This window comes from Hylaeus anthracinus, unplaced genomic scaffold (assembly GCF_026225885.1).
Source record: "Hylaeus anthracinus isolate JK02 unplaced genomic scaffold, UHH_iyHylAnth1.0_haploid 12002, whole genome shotgun sequence".
Classification (NCBI taxonomy): Eukaryota; Metazoa; Arthropoda; class Insecta; order Hymenoptera; family Colletidae; genus Hylaeus; species Hylaeus anthracinus.
The window spans coordinates 13,797,296-13,820,922 of record NW_026534349.1 but is presented as its reverse complement, the minus strand read 5'-3'; the positions used below and the strand labels follow the sequence as shown (position 1 = coordinate 13,820,922).

Below are 23,627 nucleotides of genomic sequence, written 5' to 3'. Positions count from 1 at the left end.
TCTTCTTCTTCTTCTTCTTCTTCTTCTTCTTCTTCTTCTTCTTCTTCTTCATCATCATCATCTTCTTCGTCTTCTTATACTTCATCTTCTTCTGCATCTCCCGGTTTTTCTTCTTCTTTATCGTCATCTTCATCTTCCACTTTGGGCAAGTACTTTTTCTCCGCGACTGTCTCGGTGTATCTGTTTCTCCTACGACATAAATTCCTACAGTGCTTCGAGCAGAGATCGCACGCCAAGATATCGATTAATTGATTTTATTAATTATAAGATCGAGCACGAGCGACGCGTGGCGCTCCTTTTAATCGTGGCGTGCAAGCGCGGCAATTACAGACGCAAGGGCTCGCTTTGAAACTGTCGCGGCACGATGAGCCACTTGCAGAAACCTCTTACGTCCGAAGGTGCGACCTTGTGCCCCGAGTGAAAAATCCTATCTGGCGCGATTTTAATTAATACCCGGTCCATGGGCAAAGTAACAGCGCGCCCAAGTCGTTGGGCCCATTCAGAGCTGGGTGGAATATTATTTCAAATAGAAAATAGCAAGTAGTCTATTTTATTTTAAATCGAGTCTGTAACTGTAATAATTGATTAGTTTAACTGTCGTGATAAGCTTTTGGAATAGTATTTCAGTCGTTCATTGCACAAATCGATTAATTCCAAAAAGTTGAGAAATGCGATGAAATAATGTGGTAATAATGATAATAAAAGATAATAATGCGATGTAATAATATTTGTCATTTAATGATGTTAATATTTATTATTTAGAAAGGCTATTATAAATATAAAAAGTTATAACTACACCAAGTGCTTTGACATTTAAATTTAAGATTTTTCAAAAAGCGGAGTTAATCGATATGTGCAGCGAACGACTCATGTAATACTAAGTTTATGGAGATTTATTAGGTTTTCATTACTGAATTATTGCTTTCATGTGGGACATTGAATATACACATGTTATGACAGCATAAGTGGTGTACAAGAAATATAAACGTTTTCTATAACTATCCTTGTGATATTCGGAGCGGATCAAAATGACCATGATCCGTAAAGCTAGTGTTAAAGTATTTGAGGAATACTGAAAATACTCGGACTTTATTTTTTAATGTTCGATATATTTTAACCATTTTCATATTTTTAATGTTTTGCATATTATGAAACATGAAGCTAAGAAGCTAGATTCAAAAGTAACGAAGAAAATTTCAGAACTAGTAGTGAGACTGACAAAATAATTTCTACGTCTCTCAAGAAAATAGAGCTACATCGGAAAATGACGAAACATGAAGCTAAGAAGCTAGAATCAAAAGTATCCTAGACAATTTCAAAACTAGTAGTGAGTACCCTCCTCCTTTTCGAAGTCGGTTAAAAATAATTCCTACATCTATCAAGAAAATAGAGTTCCATCGGATTCCTTTATCAAATCCAGAAAAAAAGACTCATAACCCTTTCGACATCTTTACGACAGCCTCCGTCTGTCTCTAATAACGCTAAAATTATCAACAACGATCGACCCTGATCCGAGTACATCGCGAGCAGGTACAAAGGGTAAGGTGTTGCTTCTCTTTTCACCTCGTCGCTCGACCTTCGTTCGTGGCACGGTTGTTCCAAGAAAAGCAATAAACGAATTCTGGCTTTTATTCGGCGACTTGCACCTCGATAAAACTTTTTCGTCCGTACGCCCTCTTCTCTCTCCCCCCCCCCCTTCCAGCCATGCGCGTCGTCCCCTCCCTCGTTTATCTCGCGTTAATCTTGAATTATTAATTCTGCAAAGTGTCTAGATACCGTAGATGTACGATGGGATTTACAGGTGGCGAAACAACTTCGAGAAACCGGCACGCGCTGAAAATCGTTAACTTCGGAGATTCGTGAGACGAAACAGGCTAAAATCAGGTCAACGCACTGCTTTTTGAACACAGAATGATCTTGTTGGTGTTGAACATTAATATCAACAAATCGTTTCTGGCAACTTTATGCCAGACTTGGCCAGTGAGTATTTCGGAAACCGTCAACGCATGCTGTACACGTCAGAGAAGAATATCACATGAATGGGCCTCTCAGAAGCCAAACTGAGTAACGCCATTTTCTGATTCTGGCAACATTTATTCTATAAATGAGAATAACTTATTAACATATGAGCCGTGCATAAATCGATTAACTCCACCAATTACATAAAAATTGTAACGTTACTGACGATTATTTTTCGGCTATTCCTCCTTATTAATTTTATATACGGTTAGATGAATGCTACATCTGTATTTATGCATTCCACAATATTTATTTGGATCTATATCTTAAAGGGAATTTGAAAAAACAATGTACATTATTTCATCGCATTTCTCAACTTTTTGTTTTACGGAGAAAATCGATTTTGCAATGAACGGCTCATATAGAGAATACTAGAGAAACACAAGAAGAGTGGTGTAACTACTACGCATTTGCACAATAGTTATAGTTTTTGTGTACTAGTTGAACCTGCTAGCATGACATTACGAACAGTAGATCGAAAAGAGGTAATGATCGATCAAAAAAGTCTATATTTTTTGCTACACGAATATCTTAATTGAATCTGCGTGTTCTAGCCTAGATTTATCAATAAAATATTTCTTTTGTGTCTAGAAAGTGTGTTCAACCATATATTTTAGCTAGTAGTTAGGATTTGAAAAATTTGTTCAATTAGAAGTTTATTTAAAAACGTTAGATCAGCTACCATTTTCTTATCGATCAGTGTCTGTTCATAATATCCTCATAGTTATGGTTGATCAGTGACACGTGATGCCAGTAGCCTTGTCAGTAAGCAACATTTTTAGAAACAGTTTTCTAGAAGCGATTTCTAACTTCCTATGCAATGAAAAATCGATAAAATGGACTTATGAAACAGCCTAACGTTACCGAAGGAATGCGATGAAGTTCGACGATTTTGTTCAATCTGATCGAGTAGAACTGCGATCCTGTTCGATCGAGAGTCTCACAAGTGAATCGTACGCACTTCTCCTGTATCGTAGGATCTCGAATTAGTTCTTAGACTTGGTTCCCTCAGGCTCCTGTGACCCACAGCCTCCGGACACGTTCGTTGCACGTAGGCGAGTATGCTTCTGCTCTCGTCCGTTTAAATGAATTACGGATCTTAGAGGCTCATTGTGACGTGATACGTGTCATGTCCAACTCTGGATGAGAGTTAATCAATCATAAACGTCAAAAATTGACGAGTGGATCCATCGTTTACAAGCGTAACTCGTTTCGAACGTCATTTGAATCTGGAGAAGACATGATGACCTAACAATATTTCGTTTGAATCCGTTAAAAATTTGATACCTTCTACCTATAATCAGACTTTTAAAGGCTTTTATTGTTTTTTATCGTAGTAACTGGCATTATTATGAAATCTCTGATAATAATTCTTTTAGTAACATATTAATTCTATAAATTATTAACTTTTGGAAAGGATTAGATCTAAGGTCCAATCATAAAATAAAATACATATGCTTAATGTGATTTTGCACGTAAGTCTGTAATTATTAACAACATGAATCTATGCCCTGATCTTACAGTTTCAAGTTGTGTATTTTGATCTGTATAATATAATTGAAAATCGTGTGATTTTGATTCTGCTTTAATTAAATCGAGGTATGTTAAATTAACAAACGACGAGACGAGAGATGAAATGGAAATCTTCGTGGCAACAAGGATTGCTTTAACAGTCATTAATATAAGAAATAAATTCGGGCTCGTAAACTTCACAGACAATGGCGTTGCCTTGCACCGTGCCTGCATAATTAGGGTGCACGACTCGCACACGAGCTGCAAGGTTCACGTACGATCGTGCGGGACAATGATCTTTCGCTCGTGGATCACGTTGCATAACAGCTCGAGACAAGGGAGCGGTCTCTCATAGGCCTCCCAAAAGGCCTCCAGCAAGATGACTCTAATATTTGCTGAAGGCTGCGCGGTTCTTGCGAAAGGATTGATTTTATCGCAAATTTCAAGCCAAACAGGGAAACCGTCCGAGGAATTATTCTAACAATTTGTAGAATATCGATGAAGAAGAAGTGAGTGTCAAATACTGACTACTGATTGTCAATCTTAACGCAAACATTATTTATTATAACGTTTTGACATCGATGAACTTTCGATTATTGTTTCGAGCACAATCATGTTACGATATGATTGTGCTGGAAACAATATTAATCTCAGTCTTTTACATAATCTTAATAATTATAAATCTGAAAATGATTTATAAAGGACCGAGATTAATATTGTTTCGTGCAAAATCATGTTACGATATGAAATTAATTTTTGCACCTGTTAATTCAAAAACAGATTCATTTCGCTTTGAGTAAATTTTTGTTTAACATAAATTTCATTACAGAATTATAGTAAAGTTCTTTAGAAAATATGTAATTTCGTATTCATATGTATATTCACGTTAACAGAGTTCTAACAGAGAATACCAAAGAGGCTTGACTTTGTGACAAAACATTTTGAATAATAATTCATTTGTCTACTTAAGGCTCATGTTATAAAATTATGCCTATTCTCTTAAACATATACATTTTCAAGTCAGAATTTTCCTTTATTAACAGCTACATAAAACGATGAAGTTAGACAATTAGCAACTCCTATGCTCAGAGTCCCACGTGAAACGTCCATCTATTCTAAAACCATTCATTAAGTGATCACGTTTTACTTGAGCTTGTCAAACGCACGTACACCATTTGCAAGTGTCCATCCTCCATTCAAACAAAATAATGCTCACATTACTGGTTCGTGGTGCACACGGCTATTACACGGCATTGTTAAGGGATTACGTGAAAAGATTATCAGTGTGTTCCGTTGGAAACCGCGACGTGTCGCGTGGAACTCGCCTTCGCGTAATACGATCGATCTAACAAACGCGACAAATGGTAGCTCACGTTAAACATCCACTAGTTGGAGAATTTGCACTTCGGATTACGTAATCGAAATATCGCTTATCTGATGCACCGTGGTGCGTCACGTGTGATGACGTTACATGGGCTGTTCACCGCAGGTGTTACGCATTATGCGCCCCCTTTTTTTTATGTGACGTGACAGTGTGTAAACATACCTTTTTTACTGAATTAAACGCCGCTTGTTTTTTTTCAGAGTTGGATACAACATAATTGGGACAACGGATTGGGAGTGAATTCTTATTTGCATCAACGAATGGGAATCGAAGCCGTGAATTTCGAACCAAGTCCACCACGACATTTCGAGAAAATCAGTTCTTCTTTATCTTCTTCAAGTTCTTCGTGATCTTTTTCATTCTTCTTGAGAGTATTGAGATTACACGTTCACTCTCACTATCTTTATATTCTTAATGTCAGTTTCGTTGTAGAACTGTGGCATAATAAACTTCTTTAACATGTTGGCCACCATATACGGGTGATAGAGATTTTTGCTAAAGAGCTTAAGGAAAAAATTCCAAAGGTGTGAAGTTAAATAAACTACCTTGAATAGGATTCGTGAATTTTCGATTTTTTCGAAACATATTAGGTCGTCTTAAAAGTTCGAGTCACATATTTCTGCTACTTAAATTAATATGTGAAACATACCCTTAAGTGTTATAAAAAAAGGTAATCTTTCGCATTTAATAATATTTTCGTACCTTTCTGACATAGTCGTTACATCGTGGCTATACGATTTCTGTAGTTCTTTTTTATTAAATATCGACATAGACTTTGTCACGAACTTATAGGATCACCTAACTGTTTTACTCGCGTGGAAGTTTCCACGAATATCAGTCTGGTAGTCAACGTATTAAAAAATATATAATTTAAGTTAATAAAGTTCTAACAGGACTTGAAGAGGAGGTCTGCGTAAGTGCGTAAAATCTGCAGCATATACGAAGGCGATCTTTTTTCATTTCACAATACGCACGCTTTGTTGCAACGGAAAATCGATAAGTAGTACTTTTATTCACATCGTTCGACGCCGGTTGATTATGAAGTAAAACCACTTAAATTTCACGATTTTGTTGCGCGTATTTAGATCACGTTTGCGGCGGACGACTAATTACGAGTCTCGGCGAGCCCGAAAGCGTATAACATCATCGCAGTTTCATCCCATGGAATCGGCGGGTCGAGGTTCCTTTTTTATTTCTCGCGGTTCATACTTTGCGCCGCGGTTGCGCAACTTACGCCACTTTGTCTTTAACGATTCTCCGTTCATATTCGACGAATTACGCATAATACAGGGCGGGCAACGTGTGATTTGCATTCGAATGATTGGCGACGACCTGTTAGCGACTTCCTTTCGTTTTTTCCTGTAGATTCTTTCCCGTTTTCCATTTCCTTTAGTTCCGACGTTTCTTTCGTCTTTCCTTCATTCTGCTGGAACGCATAACGACTGTACAGTGATGGAAATTATACCGAATTAGTACTGCTGCTTCCACTCTGTAAATCGCAATCTAGAATCAAACTAGGAGATATCCAACAAAATTGTTATACATTTGATAGTCCTATGAGAGTGTCGATACACGTTTGAGTCCCCTAAATGGAAAATCAAGTCAGTTCTTAATTTTGTGTCGAATTTTAATTATTGCGTAGAGAACAAATCTTTTGTTTGGAAATTCTTTTTCGCTGCACGATATTAAGAATCATAAAACTGTAAATTGAACTTTCTTTCGATACTTTTGCCACTTTCGAAAGTATTCACGCTGTTCTCATCCCTAGGACTGTTTCACTGTATCGAATAACGTTACGAGCTTCATTCGAACTAAATTTTGTACAAAGTTTCAATGTTTTCTGAATTTTCTCCATAATACTTATTTTTAAACTTGCATTATAAGTTCCAACATACATTATCGTTGTATCGAAAACTCTTAAACGATGTATATTTAACAGGTATGTTTTATTCAGTCATAAAGAAACAAATTATCGGAATAAATTCTCTTTGAATTTACGGTTCATTAATATTGTATGTTGAAACTTCTGACACAAGTTTGAGAACCGAACATCGGTTGGAAGCTATAGCTTTTCTCATGCGGTTTGTTCCCTTTACTGGCCCGTAATTAAACTTCACCATTCTCCCTTTTAGCCGCTGGATGGCTATTAATTAAGATCTTTCTAACTGCTGAGTTCGATCCGCAGACTCCGCTTATAGGAGATCGTTTCCTTGTAGGCGCGTCCGAAGCAGAATCTGCTATGGTTTAACGAAGAGTCCACCAGCAGATCCAGGACGAAACGCCATAATTTTCGCTGTTGCGTCCAAATGAAACATGCCTCATACATTATTAATGCGAGACGAATGTTTAAGATTCACAGACATTAGTTTCGCATTCCCGTTTCTGAGCGAACGATCAGCGCAGTTGCTCGTTTAGTATGTTTGACATTGTGAACAATGGACACAAGAAAATTCGTAAATGGAACAAAGAGAGAATTTCTCGGTGACCGATAAGAGAAAGGTCAGTTAAGATGGAATTTTTAATCTCACGACTGGAATTAGTACTTGAAAAATATTTGGAAAGTGGTTTTTCGTGTAGAGACGAATAACAATAGTTGTAGTTACTTCTAATCGATAATGACTAATATTTTCGATGACTCTTTTATTAGTCAGGTAATTTTTTAATTCATTTCATGTATACAGGATTATAAGATGAGCAGTTTATGAGTAATCGAAGGTCGCCAAGTTAAGTTAATCAGTTCGCATACTGTTGCCGGACAATGTATGCAATGGTTAATTATAGTAGTTGGTAAAATTTATGCTGTATAATGTTCTTGACGTATTGTGTGCGCCATATACAGGATGGTAATTTAATAAATATATGTATATCAAAATTCAAACGCGCCTTTGAATATTTTTTAAAAATTTGCACAAACTTTCTGGACAATACCAATATTATTTCTCCCTACTGGCAAAAATTCCAGCAATTAATTCTACAAGTGTTCCAATAGTCTGAGAACGAACAGAATCCAGCTCGTTTTTTCCTTACACGGAAAAAAAGAAATTAAAAAGAAAAAAAAAAAAGATTTCAACTAGAAGGAGGAAATTAGTCGATTATTAATCGTCGTTCGCGTAATCGATGATACGACGAATTATAAATACTCACATCCGCGCCGCGAGCTGTCGGAAAGTAAAGTATCAAAAGAGACAGAACAGGAGTCATACTAGTCGATCTGAGGTTCGAGGCGAGTCAGTGGTCCCGAGTAGGTTATTGGAGCCTTCGGGGCAGAGTTGCACCATCCGTACAGTTAGACCCCCTTGGGCGAATCACCGGCCTTATTTACCCTTCTACCAACATGCCGGCGGCACTCTGAAATCACCCAACGTCACGTGTAAAGGGAATACACGCATGTGCATGCGTGTAAAAGGCGGTGCACGTGTGTGAAAAAACGCGTAAAAATGTACCACTTCTTCCCTCGCTTTCTTTTCTTCGGCCACGGTCTATGACGTTTCTTAAGCTCGAAAAACGTTCGTATTATCGAAAAGGAATCGAGGACACGTTTGGTAACTCTGCTCGAATAGGAAGTACTTTCGTAATTATGTATAAATGATTTAAATTTTGTATAGATAGTCAGTCTAATTTTTAAAAATTAACAAGCAGAAGACTATGTTGGTATCTGTGACGTTTTTTAGGCTCGTAAAATGTATTATTAAAAAGGAATTGAGGACACATTTATTACCTTTGATTCACTAGAAAGCAGTTTCGTGATTATGCATAAACGATTTGAATTTTATATAGGCAGTCAGTCTAATTTTGACAAACTAACAAGCAGAAGACTATGATGTTATTTCAAAGTTTGTAGCTTCTGTGCACCTTTCTGTAGAAATATTCTCCACAAAGTAAAGGTGTACCGCTAAAAATAATTGAAAGACCTTGTGTCTGGAGGATTGTGAAAACACTTAATTCGTGTATTGACTCCTTAGAGAGTTCAAAAATATTTGTATAAGATACGCAATCAGCGTATGCAGCGTTATACCAATAAAAAAATGAACTGATAGAATATATTTAACAACTTAATACAATATTACCCCTGAGAGTCACCTTTCGAGTGCGAACCTTTAATTGCAATGCACGTAATGACTGTATGCATATCATACAAGGGTAATAATAATTAGCGCTTGAAATGAATGTTTATTTTTAAATAGACGGATTCTCCGGAAATGTTAGAATTTCAACATGCAAATGCATACCCACTTCATTAATTTATAACAGTTATATATCATGTCCATTAATCAAGCCACTCCTAAAATGTTGAATTAATGTCTTGTCTCCCTTGTCGCTCCGTTCACTTCCATTTATTCGAAATCGTGCGACATGCGGCGGAGGTAAACGCAGCCAAATAAATACTATGTAGCAAAGTGTGGCAATGCGAAGTAACGACACGTTAACCACAGCGCGGTCCGCAGCCTCCGCTTGCTCATTCCGTATTCGTTCCAACGCCGAGAAAAAGCAGAAAATAAAGAAAGAGACCGAGTTCATTCACATTGAAGACATTCGTTCACCGCGGCTCGTTAGTTACCCTCGGGTGACGGTGACTACATCAATATTGCGAAACAACATTATCAGCCGATGAAAATATTCGGCACGAAAATTGTGAATTTATTGAGACTCAAGAGCAACATGCTCGAAAAACGTACCAGATTCGATGTATCAATGGATTCGACGTACAAGGTAGCATGCGGGATCGAGAGAGGCTGCATCGTTGAAACGTTCTCGGATATCGAGGAAACATTTTATTTAATAATCTCACAAATGGGATGAAACTTTCTGTTCAGGTCGAGCCATTGTGCATACATTGTTTGCTTATTGTTAGTTATTTTAGAGATGCAGAAGTGCTATTTTTAAGTTATTTTTAATTCAAGGAATTCCCCCCCCCCCCCAGGTATCCATCACATAATTTTCGTACTCTTTTTTGAGAATACTCTCTGTCACTTCTATCTCATATATTTTTTCAATTATTGTTCGCTTCCTTATATTTATCTCCCATAGGCAAGAAGGGGTTTCAAGAAAACCTACAGACATACCTACCTAAGAAAAACTACACTACATATTTGATCATTTACAACAACTTCCAAGACACCATAACTTTTAGTTTGGACGTTCGAGACATTAACCACACATTTTCAAATTATTTTAATTACTCCAACATAGTAAAGGTTTAAAGACATGCATCCAACTCTCAACCTCTATTCACTTGCTCGAACTTTTCGAATTAGTTACGATTTGATTTGCACTATTCACCTTCTGGAAAATAATATTTCTGCTTCTCTTCAAAATTTTACCTACTTCTGTTTATTCTTGTAGAATAAACTTACTTTTTAAACTTATTTCTACGTTTACACAACACCGGAACACCGAGAACGAAACCGTTCTATAGTTTCGTAGACAAAATAGAATTACATCGATTTGTATCTAAATTTATCCCATATCTTGAACGAACTATTACTCATTCATTGTGTAACATACGGTGGCGGTTACGCGAACCAGTTCCGTCCTAAATTCTTATAGCGACAGGTCTCGGCATCAGTCATTCGGATTCACGTTTGCTCGATGATTAGTCTTGGACCTAAATGATTTTTTTTTTTTAATGTTAACGAATGCCCAGAAATATACACGTTTAGATGCGTGCTTCCGAGGAGAGCTGTATCACTTGTGAAGGGAATGATACCGAATCAATACTATCGACATTAGCCCATAAATTATAATCTAGTATCGTATAATCTCGAATATATAGGTGTCAAACAGAATCGATACTCAATTTGTTACTTTATGAAGATTAAGCAGAATTGTTTTGTTCTTAATTTTGCTACTGTGGATAGAGAAGACTTTGCTACTAGTTATATATTTTCCCTGGTTATTTATAATTAGACTGTGGATGTTTATGCATTTATGATCAATCGAAATATCAACAATAATGTACAACATGTGTACATGCATTACTTTTTTGATTGCAAATAACGTATAATGTATACACTTTTCAAACTTGTGTACTTCACTTTTCCTTAACCTCTTCAGGAACGACTTTTTTTTTTTGTTATTATCAAATTTTTGTTCTTTTTATTATCGACAGTAATTATAATTATAAAAAGCTAAACGTTCATATATGTGGTAAAGGGCGCGAAGAGGTTAAATGATTAACAAGTTTGAAGTTCAAAATTATATCAAGTTTGATACTAACGCTATACAAATTGTTTGAACGGGAAATATAATTAATAACATTTAGAAGGTGAGACATACTTTCATGTAAGTTTCGCATAAAAGAATTTTCCAATAAAAATCGACATTCTATTAATAACGTTCTAATCACAAGGTACTATGTCTTTATTCTTGTAGAATACAATATATCTTTGAAAACAATTATAAATAAAAATGCTCCCTCCATCGTATCATTAAAAGAATGTTAAAGTTACTTAAAGTCATTGTTATTGATAACACAATAATGAGTAGAAAGTTTCTATTATATTCGATAAAATATCTAGAGGATGGCATGTGTCTTAGAACAAAGCGTATCAATAAAGTGAAGTGTTTAAAATGTTGTTAGTTTGTATCGTAGGTTACTGAAATGATAGTTCGTAGCTTATGCCTTCTGGCGATGATTGCCAGAGAGCGACAAGCAGTCTAGTTGCTAAATGTGGCAGAAAAGAACTCGGGCTCGATGAGTTGTCGATTTCGTGGACCCAGCCACCTCCCACGTGCTGGACCTACCTACGCCTCGTTAAGCAATTACGACCAGGTTGCCGTTCGACTTCTTTCATTTCGCCGACATCGGCGTAACGTTTCTTTTTCAACGAAACTTCAAGTAAAAAGTAGCAACGAGTAGCTTTGAGAATGGTACGATTAGGCATCGGCGGTATTTAACCAATAACGATAATAATAATTTTTATATTTCCCTATACTATAGCAATACTTACATCATGAATGCTTAGGGTTCAACTGCTGTATAAATTTAATAATTTGATCTGAAACAGAATTTGCTAGATGACCCTTACTGATGACTTCAATTAATATTGCCGTATAAATTTGACAATTTGGTCCAAGACAGGATTTATTAGACAGCCCTTACTGATGACTTCAGTTAACAGAGTCGGGAAGAAATCCAATAGTATTGCTCTGTGTACCAGATATATTATTCAACTTATTTTTAATGTACTGAGGATCTTCAAAACATAAGTAATCTTTACTTTTTAACCGACTTTGAAAAGGAGGAGGTTACTCGATTCGACATGTATATTTTTCTTATTTTTATCTCCGATAGGATGTATTTAGTATAGTGTCTCATTGGTGGAGTGTCTTTTAGAAGCCGCGAGGAACTATTATGCGCAAGACTCTCTTTGTCGCGACGTGGGAAATGAGCAAGTGTTCGCAACGATTAATCCCTTTCTACATTCCGTTTCTTTCAGCTCCAGTAAAAGAGGAGCGTTGTCTCTCTTTTGTCCATCAGAAGGCGTGCAACAGATACGTCAAATTTATTACCGGATTGTTCTCGCCGGTACGAAGATTGATGAAACTTGCGAAACTTGGCATTGAGCTGCGGGGAAGATAATGTTCCAAAGGAGAATATAGGTCACGATTAAAGAAACTTACTTCGGTTAACGATACATGTCGCGATAAAATGTTGCTTGTTCACTTATTAGCACTTGGTACTTTAATTTTACCTTGTGTCGGTTGGTCAGCCAGTTTTTGATTTGTTTCTGTATTATGGTACACGTAATACGCGCGAGACACGTTTGTGAAAAATGCTCAAGGATAATAACTATTTATCCAATTTTTACAGGTATTTCTTATATTTAATATGTAGTTATGCATCTTTTGTATTTGCTTTCTTTTATGTTATAGGCCTTTTCTTACTAATCTATACACAATTCTCAATATGATCATGTTGCTACTCTCTTTCACTGCAAATAACGTATAATATATACATTTTTCAAACTTGTATACTTCACTTTTCCTTAAATTATTAACAAGTATGAAGTTCATAATTACACCAAGTTCGATTCCAACACTTCAGAATCTGTTTAAACGACAAATATAATTAGTAGCTTTCTACCTTCGGATCTATAAGAATTATCATAACAAATTACGGTTCACTTCAGTCTTTCTCAGTAAATTATTAATACTTTTTGCCTGTTTTGCTTCAAAAATTAATAAAGAATTTCTTTGTTCTTAAAAATGTCACAAATGATAACACTTCAACAGCGCAAATCTCGTTAGAGTTTTGTCCGTAGTAAGTAGAAATTTACAATTCTTGAATGATTCGTTGCGTAACAGGTACGTTTTATTCACAGACCTGTTGTCCTAAAAGTGGTACCGAAATAAATGTTAATTGAACGAAATGGTATTTATGCGTTCACCATAAAAGCGACGGTTCCAGACTTTTCGCTTCGAAGAAACGCTACGAATCCTTTCGAGTACGAGGTCAGGTTGCCAATTGGAAAGGGCAAGGAATAAATTTTTAGCAATTTTCCTGTTCATAACTTGTTTCCGTATTTTGCGCTTTTATCTGCACAATTAATCCCAGGATAATTTGTCTCGAAGTCAGACTTCATCAACTCTGAATTAGACGAATTTTTAGTAGCTGTGCAGGAAAGATAATGCTAATTGCAAAATATATACTCCCATTGATGACAAGTAGAAGTATCAACAAAACATATAATTCACGAATAAATTTATAATAATAGTAATTGATACTCTGGAAGAAAGTAGGTTAATTTGATAAGAATATTTTCAACTCCAGACTCAATGTGAGTTTTAACACTGCTACTTTCGTTTTCAGTTTTATTTCGTTATAGATGAATTCAATAATTTTCATTTACGTCTAAACAAAACGTGCTTGGAGTTGTTAATACTTAATTTTTGATGTATGAAAAATTAATACATTATGTACAAATTGCTACTAACTAGTTCATCTTTTATTCGTTACTCGCAACTTCGTATCTAGATGAGTATTTTGCACATCTTTGGACGTGGCCTACGCAGTTTGGGTTGACATTATGCTGTAATAGGACACTGTGAAAGGGACCTTGGAACACTTAACGCAACGAAAATTGAACTCGTTGGTGTGTTTGGAATTGTTCGGTGCGATATTGGTATTCGCTCGCCGGATCAGAGGGGTGACATAATTATATAGCTCCAGCAAACGTGGCAGACACAAAGAAATCAGTACAAGTAAGAAGTGGGCGTTTCAATTTTTGTTGTAAACATACATGATTAGTCACGTAATTGGAACTCGGATAACTCTGGGAGTAATAACTCGAGCGAGTATTCATCTCAACTAATTTTCCTGTAGTTATCACTTACAGAGTTATCAAAGTGGTCATGCTTCTCTCTGCGTTTAAAACAAAATAGTATTATCAAGTCTTAGTAACGTTAGTAATGACACAAGAGCACAATTATCTTATGCAGGAAAGAGATCCATCCTCTTGTAGAATATTTGAAACACAACTTATAATTAAGCGGGAAACATAATATAGTAGGAAAATAAACTCAAGGCCTATGAAAGATAGATAGATCTATTATACCAAATGTCAATTATTATAACAAATTATATAACAACAATAAAACACGAAGATAGTTATAGAATTCTTTAAAAGCACAAACTATAGTAACTAGCCCAATCACGAAGGGAATACTATTTATACAAAAAAATACTAGGAAGTCATTGAATTCTTTAAAAGCATAAACTACAGTAACTAACCCAAGTACGAAGGACATAATAATTATACCTAACAATACTAAGAAAGTCATTGAATTCTTTAAAAGCACAAACTATAGTAACTAAGCCAAACACGATGGAAATTATACCAAAAAACACGAAGAAAGTTACTGAATTCTCTAAAGTCATGAACACATTACATAATCTCTAACAGAGCTAAGACGATTCGCTAATAATTATTAGTACTTGATGTGACTATAAATAAATATACAGTGACTCACGAAAGTATTTGAACACTTAGTACGAAATACTTAATTAATTATTATAGGTATATTATATAACATTTACTGAATATTTATTAACTATAAGGAGGTACGACTCTCCAGATTATATAGGTAAAGTTTCAAACAAAACGATATATGTAAACAATAGGTATGAATTATTTCTTATAAACATAGAGATTGCTGAAGCCACAAAAGTATTTGAACACACAAGAGCGAGTTCCAAGAATCAATCAAAACTCAGTTTTTCGGTCACTAAATGTAAACATTGATTGTTGTTAGTCATCATCGTACATACATTTGTCAGTCTGAGTCTAGGATTCATTGTGAAATAGTACGATATTGATCATGTGTCCTAAAACATCTGAAATTCCTGAAAATAAGAGAAAATTAATTGTCCAGTGACGTAAAGAAGGAAAGACGTATGGTGAAATAAGTAAATTATTAAATATAAATAGATCTACGATACATTATATTATTAAAAAATCGAAATCTGAAGGGACTTTAAAAAATAAATACCGTTCAGGCCGGCCAAAGAAATTAACCGAAAGGGAAAAAAGAGCTTTGCTCCGCGAAACAAAAATCCAAAGCTTTCTGCTACAAAACTTGCAACAATAGTTAAACAGAATGGTAATAAAGATGTGCATCCAGAATTATGCAGAAGAGTGTTATGTGAAAATGATTATCATGCCAGGGTTCCCAGAAAGAAACCATATATTAGTGATACTAATAAAAGGAAAAGATTGAAGTTCGCCAAAGAATTTATTAGTAAAGATAATGCATTTAGGAATCAAGTGGTATTTCCAGATGAATCAAAATTTAACGTTTTTGGGTCAAACGGACGCAATTTTGTTTAGAGACAAGTAAATACAGAGATGGAACCAAAGAATTTATGTGCTACAGTGAAACATAAGGGTGGCTCAGTTATGATCTGGGGTTGTATGGCGGCAAACGGCACCGGGAATTTGATCTTCATAGAAGGAACAATGGATAAATACAAATATTTGAACATTTTACAACAAAATTTAAAGGAAAGTGCAAGAAAATTGAGTATATACGAAGACTTTTACTTTCAGCAGGATAATGATCCTAAGCACACTGCAAAAATTGTTAGGGAATGGATTGTATATGTATAATACCCTCCACATGCTAGTTACACCATCACAAAGCCTTGATATTAACCGGATTGAACATCTATGGGTAATAATGGTGAAAGAATTACAAAAATTTAATATAACATCCACGGCAAGTTTAAAGGAAAGAATACTCCAAGTTTGGAATTCTATTTCGCCAAGTATTACAGAAAAGTTAGTAAACAGTATGCATACTCGCTTACAGGATGTTATTCGTGCCAAAGGCGGACCTACTAAATATTAAAGATTTAAAAATTACCTGTTCAAATACTTTTGTGGCTTCAGCAATCTATACGTTTACAAGAAATAGTTCAAATCTATTGTTTACACATTTCGATTTGTTTGAAACTTTACCTATACAATTTGCAGAGTCGCATCTCCTTACAGTGTTACTAATATCTCAGTAACGTTTTCGTACTAAGTGTTCAAATACTTTCGTGAGTCACTGTATATGATTAACGAAAAGTATAGAGTGCTATGAGAGAGTGAACGAACGATAGCGAGAGTAGTGGAAGCAGTTTGCTCGTGAAATTTCCCTTGACACGACAGTTTAGTAAGGTGAATGGAATCCCCCTCTTCCCTTTAGTCACTGTCCTCGCCGGAGTATTGGTGGCATACAATTCTTATGGGACGAGCCGTGTGCACGGTTACTTCTTTTCCATTCAATGAAATCAGATAAACGCGAGGTGGTAAACGTTTTATCACGCACTCAGCGTGCACCTGAACACGGGAGAGCGAACGTTGCCGAAACTTATCGTAAATCGTCAGCTTATTTATTTTATGTCAATATTGGGAACGAACATATTCGAGCAAACGTAACTTCATCGAAGAAAACGTTCGGTTCGACGTTTTGACTACGTATACATGGAGCCTGCTTCAGAAAAATGATACGCATAATATAAATTTGTGTTATTAGAGACTCGTAGAGTGAAATATTTGTTTAAGAAAATAGGAAATATAAATTGTAATATGCAGGAATATGGTAACGCAATATCTGTCGATTATAGAAAGTTTTATGTTAGTTGGGCTACTTGTTGACACAAACGTGGGAAATATCTTTTGATTTCCAACCTAGCTTACGAAGTTTCACTGAAAATTGTGCGCAACATCTCATGTAACTTCCATGGCATTCGATTCTAAGTTGTAAGAGTAACAAATGAAACATAAACTGTTCATTAGCTCTTTAAATTTTAGACTTTCAATTACAGCATGATAGAATTTACAATGAACAAACTAAGAATTTAATAAATTATATACGAGTTATTTGAAGATCTTCAGAAATCTACAGTTAAATTAAATTCCTTGCAATACGTACTTCGCACTTCATAAATTCCTTAAATCCTATTTCTTTCATTCACCACAAGAAACGTTTACAAAAATAGTCGAGAATCTCGCGTATAACTGATAAATCAAAGTTATAAGAACGCAACTAATAACGAGACGCATTGCCTCAGACTGACATTCTTCGTTACGAATCTGAAATGTTGACAGGGTGGAAAATAAAAATAGGAACAGCGCGCGGCAGATTTTAAAAACTGGTTTAACGTATACGGTTTAATTGAGTGAATGGAAACTTTTTTCCCTGTCGGTTTTTCTTGTCTACATAGTACCGCCGCGCGTGGTAGCACAGATCCACCACAGATTTGATCTCAAAATCTAAATGCATTGTGAAAGTAGAAAACACATGTGTTTCTTCTAGAGCATGTTAAATCCCATTACATTAAAATGGCTATTACGACTTAGCTGCGAATCTAACAGATACGAGCGTGTATTTCTTGACGTTAAGTTATTTGGATGATTTCGTTGAAAGGATTTCTTATTGAAAGAATGTTATTCGTTACCTAAAATAGACAAGACGTTGTTGTAAAATAAAAATTTAAATTGTTGCGAATGCTGGAAAATGTTGACTTTAAAAATTAAATATATGGAGGGAGTGTGTATTTTAACTTCTTTAAAAAATAAAAGTTTATATACATATGACAATTAATAACCTTGGAGACAGGATTATTCTATATCTGTTTTAATTCTTTGAATTATTGCAACGCTTCCAATTTTTGTCTTAAAATAGAAAATCATTAGTTACCGTTTATATCGACAGTAAATGCTGAATTTGTGGATAAAGATATAAAAAAATATTAAAGATATTAAAAAAATAATTGGCGTGGAAAACGTTCGACTTACGTGTGCCAGGCTTGCCACAGCGAGACCGAAGGTAAACGCAATGTGCACGACGGTGGGTGGGTTATCAGCGGTCCACGTGATGCAGGACGCACAGCCGATAAGCACCAGAAGCATTGTTCCAAGTGCCTCGGCGAACATCATGACCAGAAAATCGAACTTCGTCACATCTTCGATGCCGACGAATTCCTTTGCACCTGATCAAAACAGAGAAGAAAATAAGCAACGCGTACATATTTATCGATTAAATAATATTTCTATACACTACGTAAACGTCTTTGATCACGACTGATTATCCTCAGATGGATAGTAAAATATATTATAATTTATCTGAAGGTTCATCTATAATTTATCTTTATCTGTTTATATAGAGGAAGAAAGCTCAAATGAATTTATGAGTGCAACTAGTTCCCTAATTCAATAATTGTCACCAAAAATAGCAGCAAAGACATTGTTAACCCATTCACCGCCAGGCCTTGGGCGCTAAGATTTAATACAGATGTGTAATCTAGGTTATTATTTTTATAATAAAAAGTGATTAAGTTTGTTGTTTTAAAAAGGAAATTTACCATTCCTTTTTACAATAATTCTTGACTCAAAAAGCTATAAACTTATCCCTTGAATAATTGCAATCAATTTGAAGTACGAGACGTCTCGTAGTTGACAGTGAATGGATTAAAAATTAAATAATTTAAGAAAAGAAACGATGAAACTAAATCGATCATAAAAGTACTTTTCTTCTTTAATCGCATATCTTTGTTCGCAGAAGAATGCAAGTGTGCCCCAAATAAATTGCGAGACGACTGTTTCATGTACGCTAAAAAAAAATTGTGGGAAACGCTGGTCTAACCGATTGCATTATTTTTTTGTTGCCGATAGTAATTGGAGGATGCGTCACAGAGGTAACAGCGGTGGGAACGAGGCATTACGATATCCTTTTTGGAGACGTCAATGCCCGTGTGACACGCGGGATACACAAGAAAGCGGGCATTGAAGGTTTGACAGCGTCAAAGAGTCGACGGCACTTTTCAGAATGCGTCGCGGTCGTCTTTAGTTTCGGCGAGGAGCTTTCGTTCGTCGGTGCATCTGTCACCGAAACGCGATGATAATTCTTAATTCAATGTACCGAGGTTTTTGTGCCCTTTCCGTTTCTTTGTAACGATTACGCAGCAGAAGTCAATAAAGCAGTATGACGTAAAGACGAGACATTATGTAAATAGAATGTTCGGTGTAACGTTGTTGTTTTTAGCGGTGTTCCACTCAAATGTTTTTGACAATCGCTGGCTATAATAACCGAGACAATATACCGTTCATACTGATAGAAATTGTGTGGAAAAAGAAAATTTGTTTTTGAACTTTCGGAGCAGCGTATATGTTTCTTTTAAATATATTCTGCTGGGAACGTTAAAAAGATAAAATTGCCCTCAGATAATATTCTCGAATATACTCACTAAGTGAAAGCAGAAATTTAATTCTGTCGCAAATTGTTGGAAATTGTTGCATGGATTTTAAATAGCTGGTTGTTGAAATATTCAAGTAATAATTTACAGTATTATGTAAGACATACTTCAGAACAAGTTTATTATTTATTGGTAATATTCAAATAATTTTCGGTCCTGTATCAAACTTTCCAACGTGTAATTGTTATTACAATCACCTATTATAGTAATAATGCCAGTATTGACTAAACACAATTCAAATTATAATAGTCCTGTAACATTCCTCAAAATATTTTTTACTTACCAGACTATACATTATAAAAATTGTCTTATTCTTAAAGGAAGCTAGAAAACTTTGTGGTGGCATCGTCTAATAAGGATGAATAGAATGTTTCTGATGGTATTGTTGGTCAATAACACAACAAAAAAAAAAAAAAAAATAAAGCGTTAATGCGTAATCGAGATAAGGAATCGAAACGATCGGAAAATAAGAACAGTTATGTCAGCCTTTGCCTCTTGAGCAAACGGTATTATTGCCTCGCTTCGTTTACAATGGCTCGGGTACCGTGAAGGGACAGCAATTTTTCCAGTATAATTCATTATCGAACCAACAGCTTGAAACGGGGATATCGCCGACATGCGTGTGTATCATTGAAATAGTTCATGATTTCTTTCACGAACTATGGTTTCCATATTTTTCGTCAATACTTGACACAGATCTGTAATTCATTTCATTAAATATTCCTTTCCGTGCCACGAGAATTGTCACGTTAGGACAATGTACATTTTACCATATTTTTCAATGATATTCAAGGTTCAGGATGAAAATTCAAAACGCAGGTGAACAGTACTAATAAGCATTACTATATGAAACGATAGGTCCAGATTTTCTTTAGTATAAAAAAATGTAATTTATAATAGTAAATTAGAATCGAAGGATAAGAAAAGAATAAGAAAATCAAAAGAAAACGTGGAACGTTAATTTATGTACTTATAGAGCATTCGATTAAAGTTAAATAATGTTTTAACAGTTCCTTGGTATCGATACATCGGGATAGTTGTAGAGAAAAGTCATTAATTCTCAGTAAAGAAAATTACTACATGAAATTACACAGAAAATATGTATCACTATTATACAATGAGTACTGTTCTGAGAATCGTTGACGATGCATCGTGATCAATTTCGCTCCTCGAAAGCAAGAAGCAAGGAAAAAGTCAGAAAATGATCCAAGAAAGGACGTTTGCCGTCCACAATGAGCCTGCACCTTCATTATCAATGATTCATGAGTGGTCAAGTGAATTCAACACAGGCAGAACCGTTTATTAGACGAAGACGTCTTAAAGGAGCGGCTATTAATGAGCATACTGACAGCAAAGTACAGAACTATGTTTATGGGTGTACGAAAAAGTTAATTTCGGGATCTCAAAAGTGCAAAGCGATTACAGGGTAGCGTATTGAAAAATAAAAATATGGTTGTGTAATACGTTACTTTGTTGGTTATATCGAACATTTCTTGAACTTCGTATAAGTCAGAATCATGAATGTTTATGAAAAAAACGTAGTGTAGAATAACGTTGCCCAATACGTCTTTTGTTTCCCTATCGGCGATGCGCATTTTTATCTGTCCTACATGTAGAACAATCAGCAGAGAGTATCGTTAATGAATTTAATAGGATGATTTTAAGTCGAAGTTGGTGCTTGTCAGTTGTAAATCCAAATTAAAAACGAAGGTGGCCAACACAAGCATTATCATTTGAAAAAACATTTGCGTTTCGAGGTTTGGTTTAGGTCTTCTTCAATTGTAATTATGCACACATATCTCTCCACCTCTCGCCCCTCCACACCCACCCGGTTTCATTAAAATTATATCCTACATACATTTATATGGAAATATGGAGAACATATATGTTTAACGTACACAGAATATAATACAGACACGGGCAAATTTGAATCGAATAATGAAATATAGATAACGATTTATTGCATTGTACTTCAGATAAATTTTGATTCGTTTAACGAGAAATATAATTCAAGAGAAATATTATATAGGGTGTCTCGTAAATGGTGGTACAAGCGAGTAGAGGGTGATTCTATGTGAAAAATTTAATCGAAAATGTAGAATAAAATTTGTTCATATGACCCTTTATTTTCGAAAAAATAAGTTTGAACATTTATCGAGTACGCACGTTCTTGATTTAGCGGGACGTGTTACCTGAATTTTGGAAAATGTTCCGCTTATAATTCGAAGAAATTTAATTTTTCAATAAGATGGGCCACCAGATGGATCGTTAGGTCCATCGTGTATAGCGATGACATGTCGAGCATTGAACAATTAAAACCAAAAATTATTATAGCATTCGAAAACGTTCGATGCAATTTAATAGAGCATAGTTATGTTTGCAACAACGTGGACATCACTTACAACAGTTCGTAGATTAGACGAATTCTGGGAATCTGTTCATCGATCGATTGACAACGTTTACGAACAAGAATGGAGGTGATCTACAATGAAATCCTTCGAGCTGAAGCTGGTCCAAGTGCACGCGTACTCGACAAATTTTCAAACTAATTTTTTTTCTAAAATAAAGCGTCATATGAACAAATTTTATTCTACATTTTCGATTAAATTTTTCACGTAGAATCACCTGCTACTCGCTTGTACCACCAGTTGGTTCTCAAATTAACGTATGTAAACTACAATAGACTATACCAACTTCACAGTCTAATAATTACACCACAGAGATATCTTGCTTCATATCGTGTTAGCTCGTCAAGTACAAATGCCCTAATTAGAGGAAACGCGGGAAAACATGTTTGCAACAGTATTAAAATTTAGTTGAATATCACGTGACTTTTTAACGTGTGTTACAAACAAATACTACACTCAGCAATAATTTACTCCATTTCTCTGATACGAAGTATTAGTAAAATTGTAGCTGATAAAGTTAATTATATTTTAGGTTGTAAAAATTATTCACGATTCACTACAAATGTTTGTAGAATTTCACAGTGTCGTTATCAGTCATTTTACACTGTAAAAAGCACAAATGTCTTCATGTTATTAGATACTCCTAGTTGCCAGTGCACGATTCATAAGAAATGTAAACAAACGGCCATACCTTTCGAACCCTTGAGTCTCCTAAATGGAAAATCAAGTCTATTCTTAATTTTGTGTCGAATTTTAATTTTCGTGTAGAGAACAAATCATTCGTTTGTTTTGAATTTTTGTTTTCACTACATTGCAAGATATTAAGAATCACAAAACTTGAAATTAAACTTTCTTTCGATATTTTTGCCACTTTCGAAAATATTCACGTTGTTCTCATCCCTAGCACTGTTTCACTGTATCAAATAACGTTACGAGCTCCATTTGAACTATAATTCTACAAAGTTACAATGTTTTCTGAATTTTCTCCATAGTACTTATTTTTAAACTTGTATTATAAGTTCCAACATACATTAATTATCGATGTATATTTAACAGGTATGTTTTGTCCAGTCGTAAAGGAACAAATTACCGGAATAAATTCTCTTTAAATTTAGTTGCCAGTGCACGATTCATAAGACATGTAAACAAACGGCCATACCTTTCCAACCCTTGCCCATTCTTCCCTCGACACCGGCAAAGGTCTTGGACAACGAGCCTTCCTTCGATTTACCACCCTCTTCTCGCTTGTTCAAAAGAGCTGACTGCCAGCAAACGATCGTTCTCTCATTTGAACCTGGCTACCATCCCCCGGAGGGTATCGACCACCGGTCACAAGAAACCCGCGAGTCCCCCTCCTCGATCACTGAGAATGATTTCGTAACGAAGAAGACAATAACTGACTATCGTGACGACAGCGAATCGCGTATAGGCTAGAAGTACGGCCGAACGTGTTCCGTGGCAACGGAAGGAGCGGAAGAAACGTAACCGTTTTTTATCCGCACGCGAAATTTTGCGATGTTCGACGGTACACCACGTGGAGTTTCTGGGCTATTGAGTCTGC

The 23,627-nt window shown here is 35.5% G+C and overlaps 1 protein-coding gene and 1 long non-coding RNA gene across 3 annotated transcripts in view; one reads left to right on the top strand and one right to left on the bottom strand.

Moving 5' to 3' along the window:
• LOC128891731 (uncharacterized) overlaps positions 1-8,231 on the top strand; it is a 12,924-nt gene extending 4,693 nt beyond the window's left edge. Inside the window, exons 4-5 of one of the 2 annotated variants that reach the window (XR_008460906.1) lie at positions 1,802-1,980; positions 5,116-8,231. This is a non-coding gene — a long non-coding RNA (uncharacterized LOC128891731). The remainder of the gene's footprint in view (positions 1-1,801; positions 1,981-5,115) is intronic. The other variant, XR_008460907.1, reaches the window with a different exon arrangement.
• Positions 1-23,627, bottom strand: part of LOC128891713 (aquaporin AQPAe.a-like) — a 32,793-nt gene extending 9,166 nt beyond the window's left edge. Inside the window, exons 1-2 of the mRNA XM_054151443.1 lie at positions 23,226-23,627; positions 18,202-18,395 (exon numbers count right to left, since the gene is read on the bottom strand). Coding sequence (XP_054007418.1) covers positions 18,202-18,395; positions 23,226-23,244 — 213 coding nt within the window. The 5' untranslated portion in view covers positions 23,245-23,627. The remainder of the gene's footprint in view (positions 1-18,201; positions 18,396-23,225) is intronic.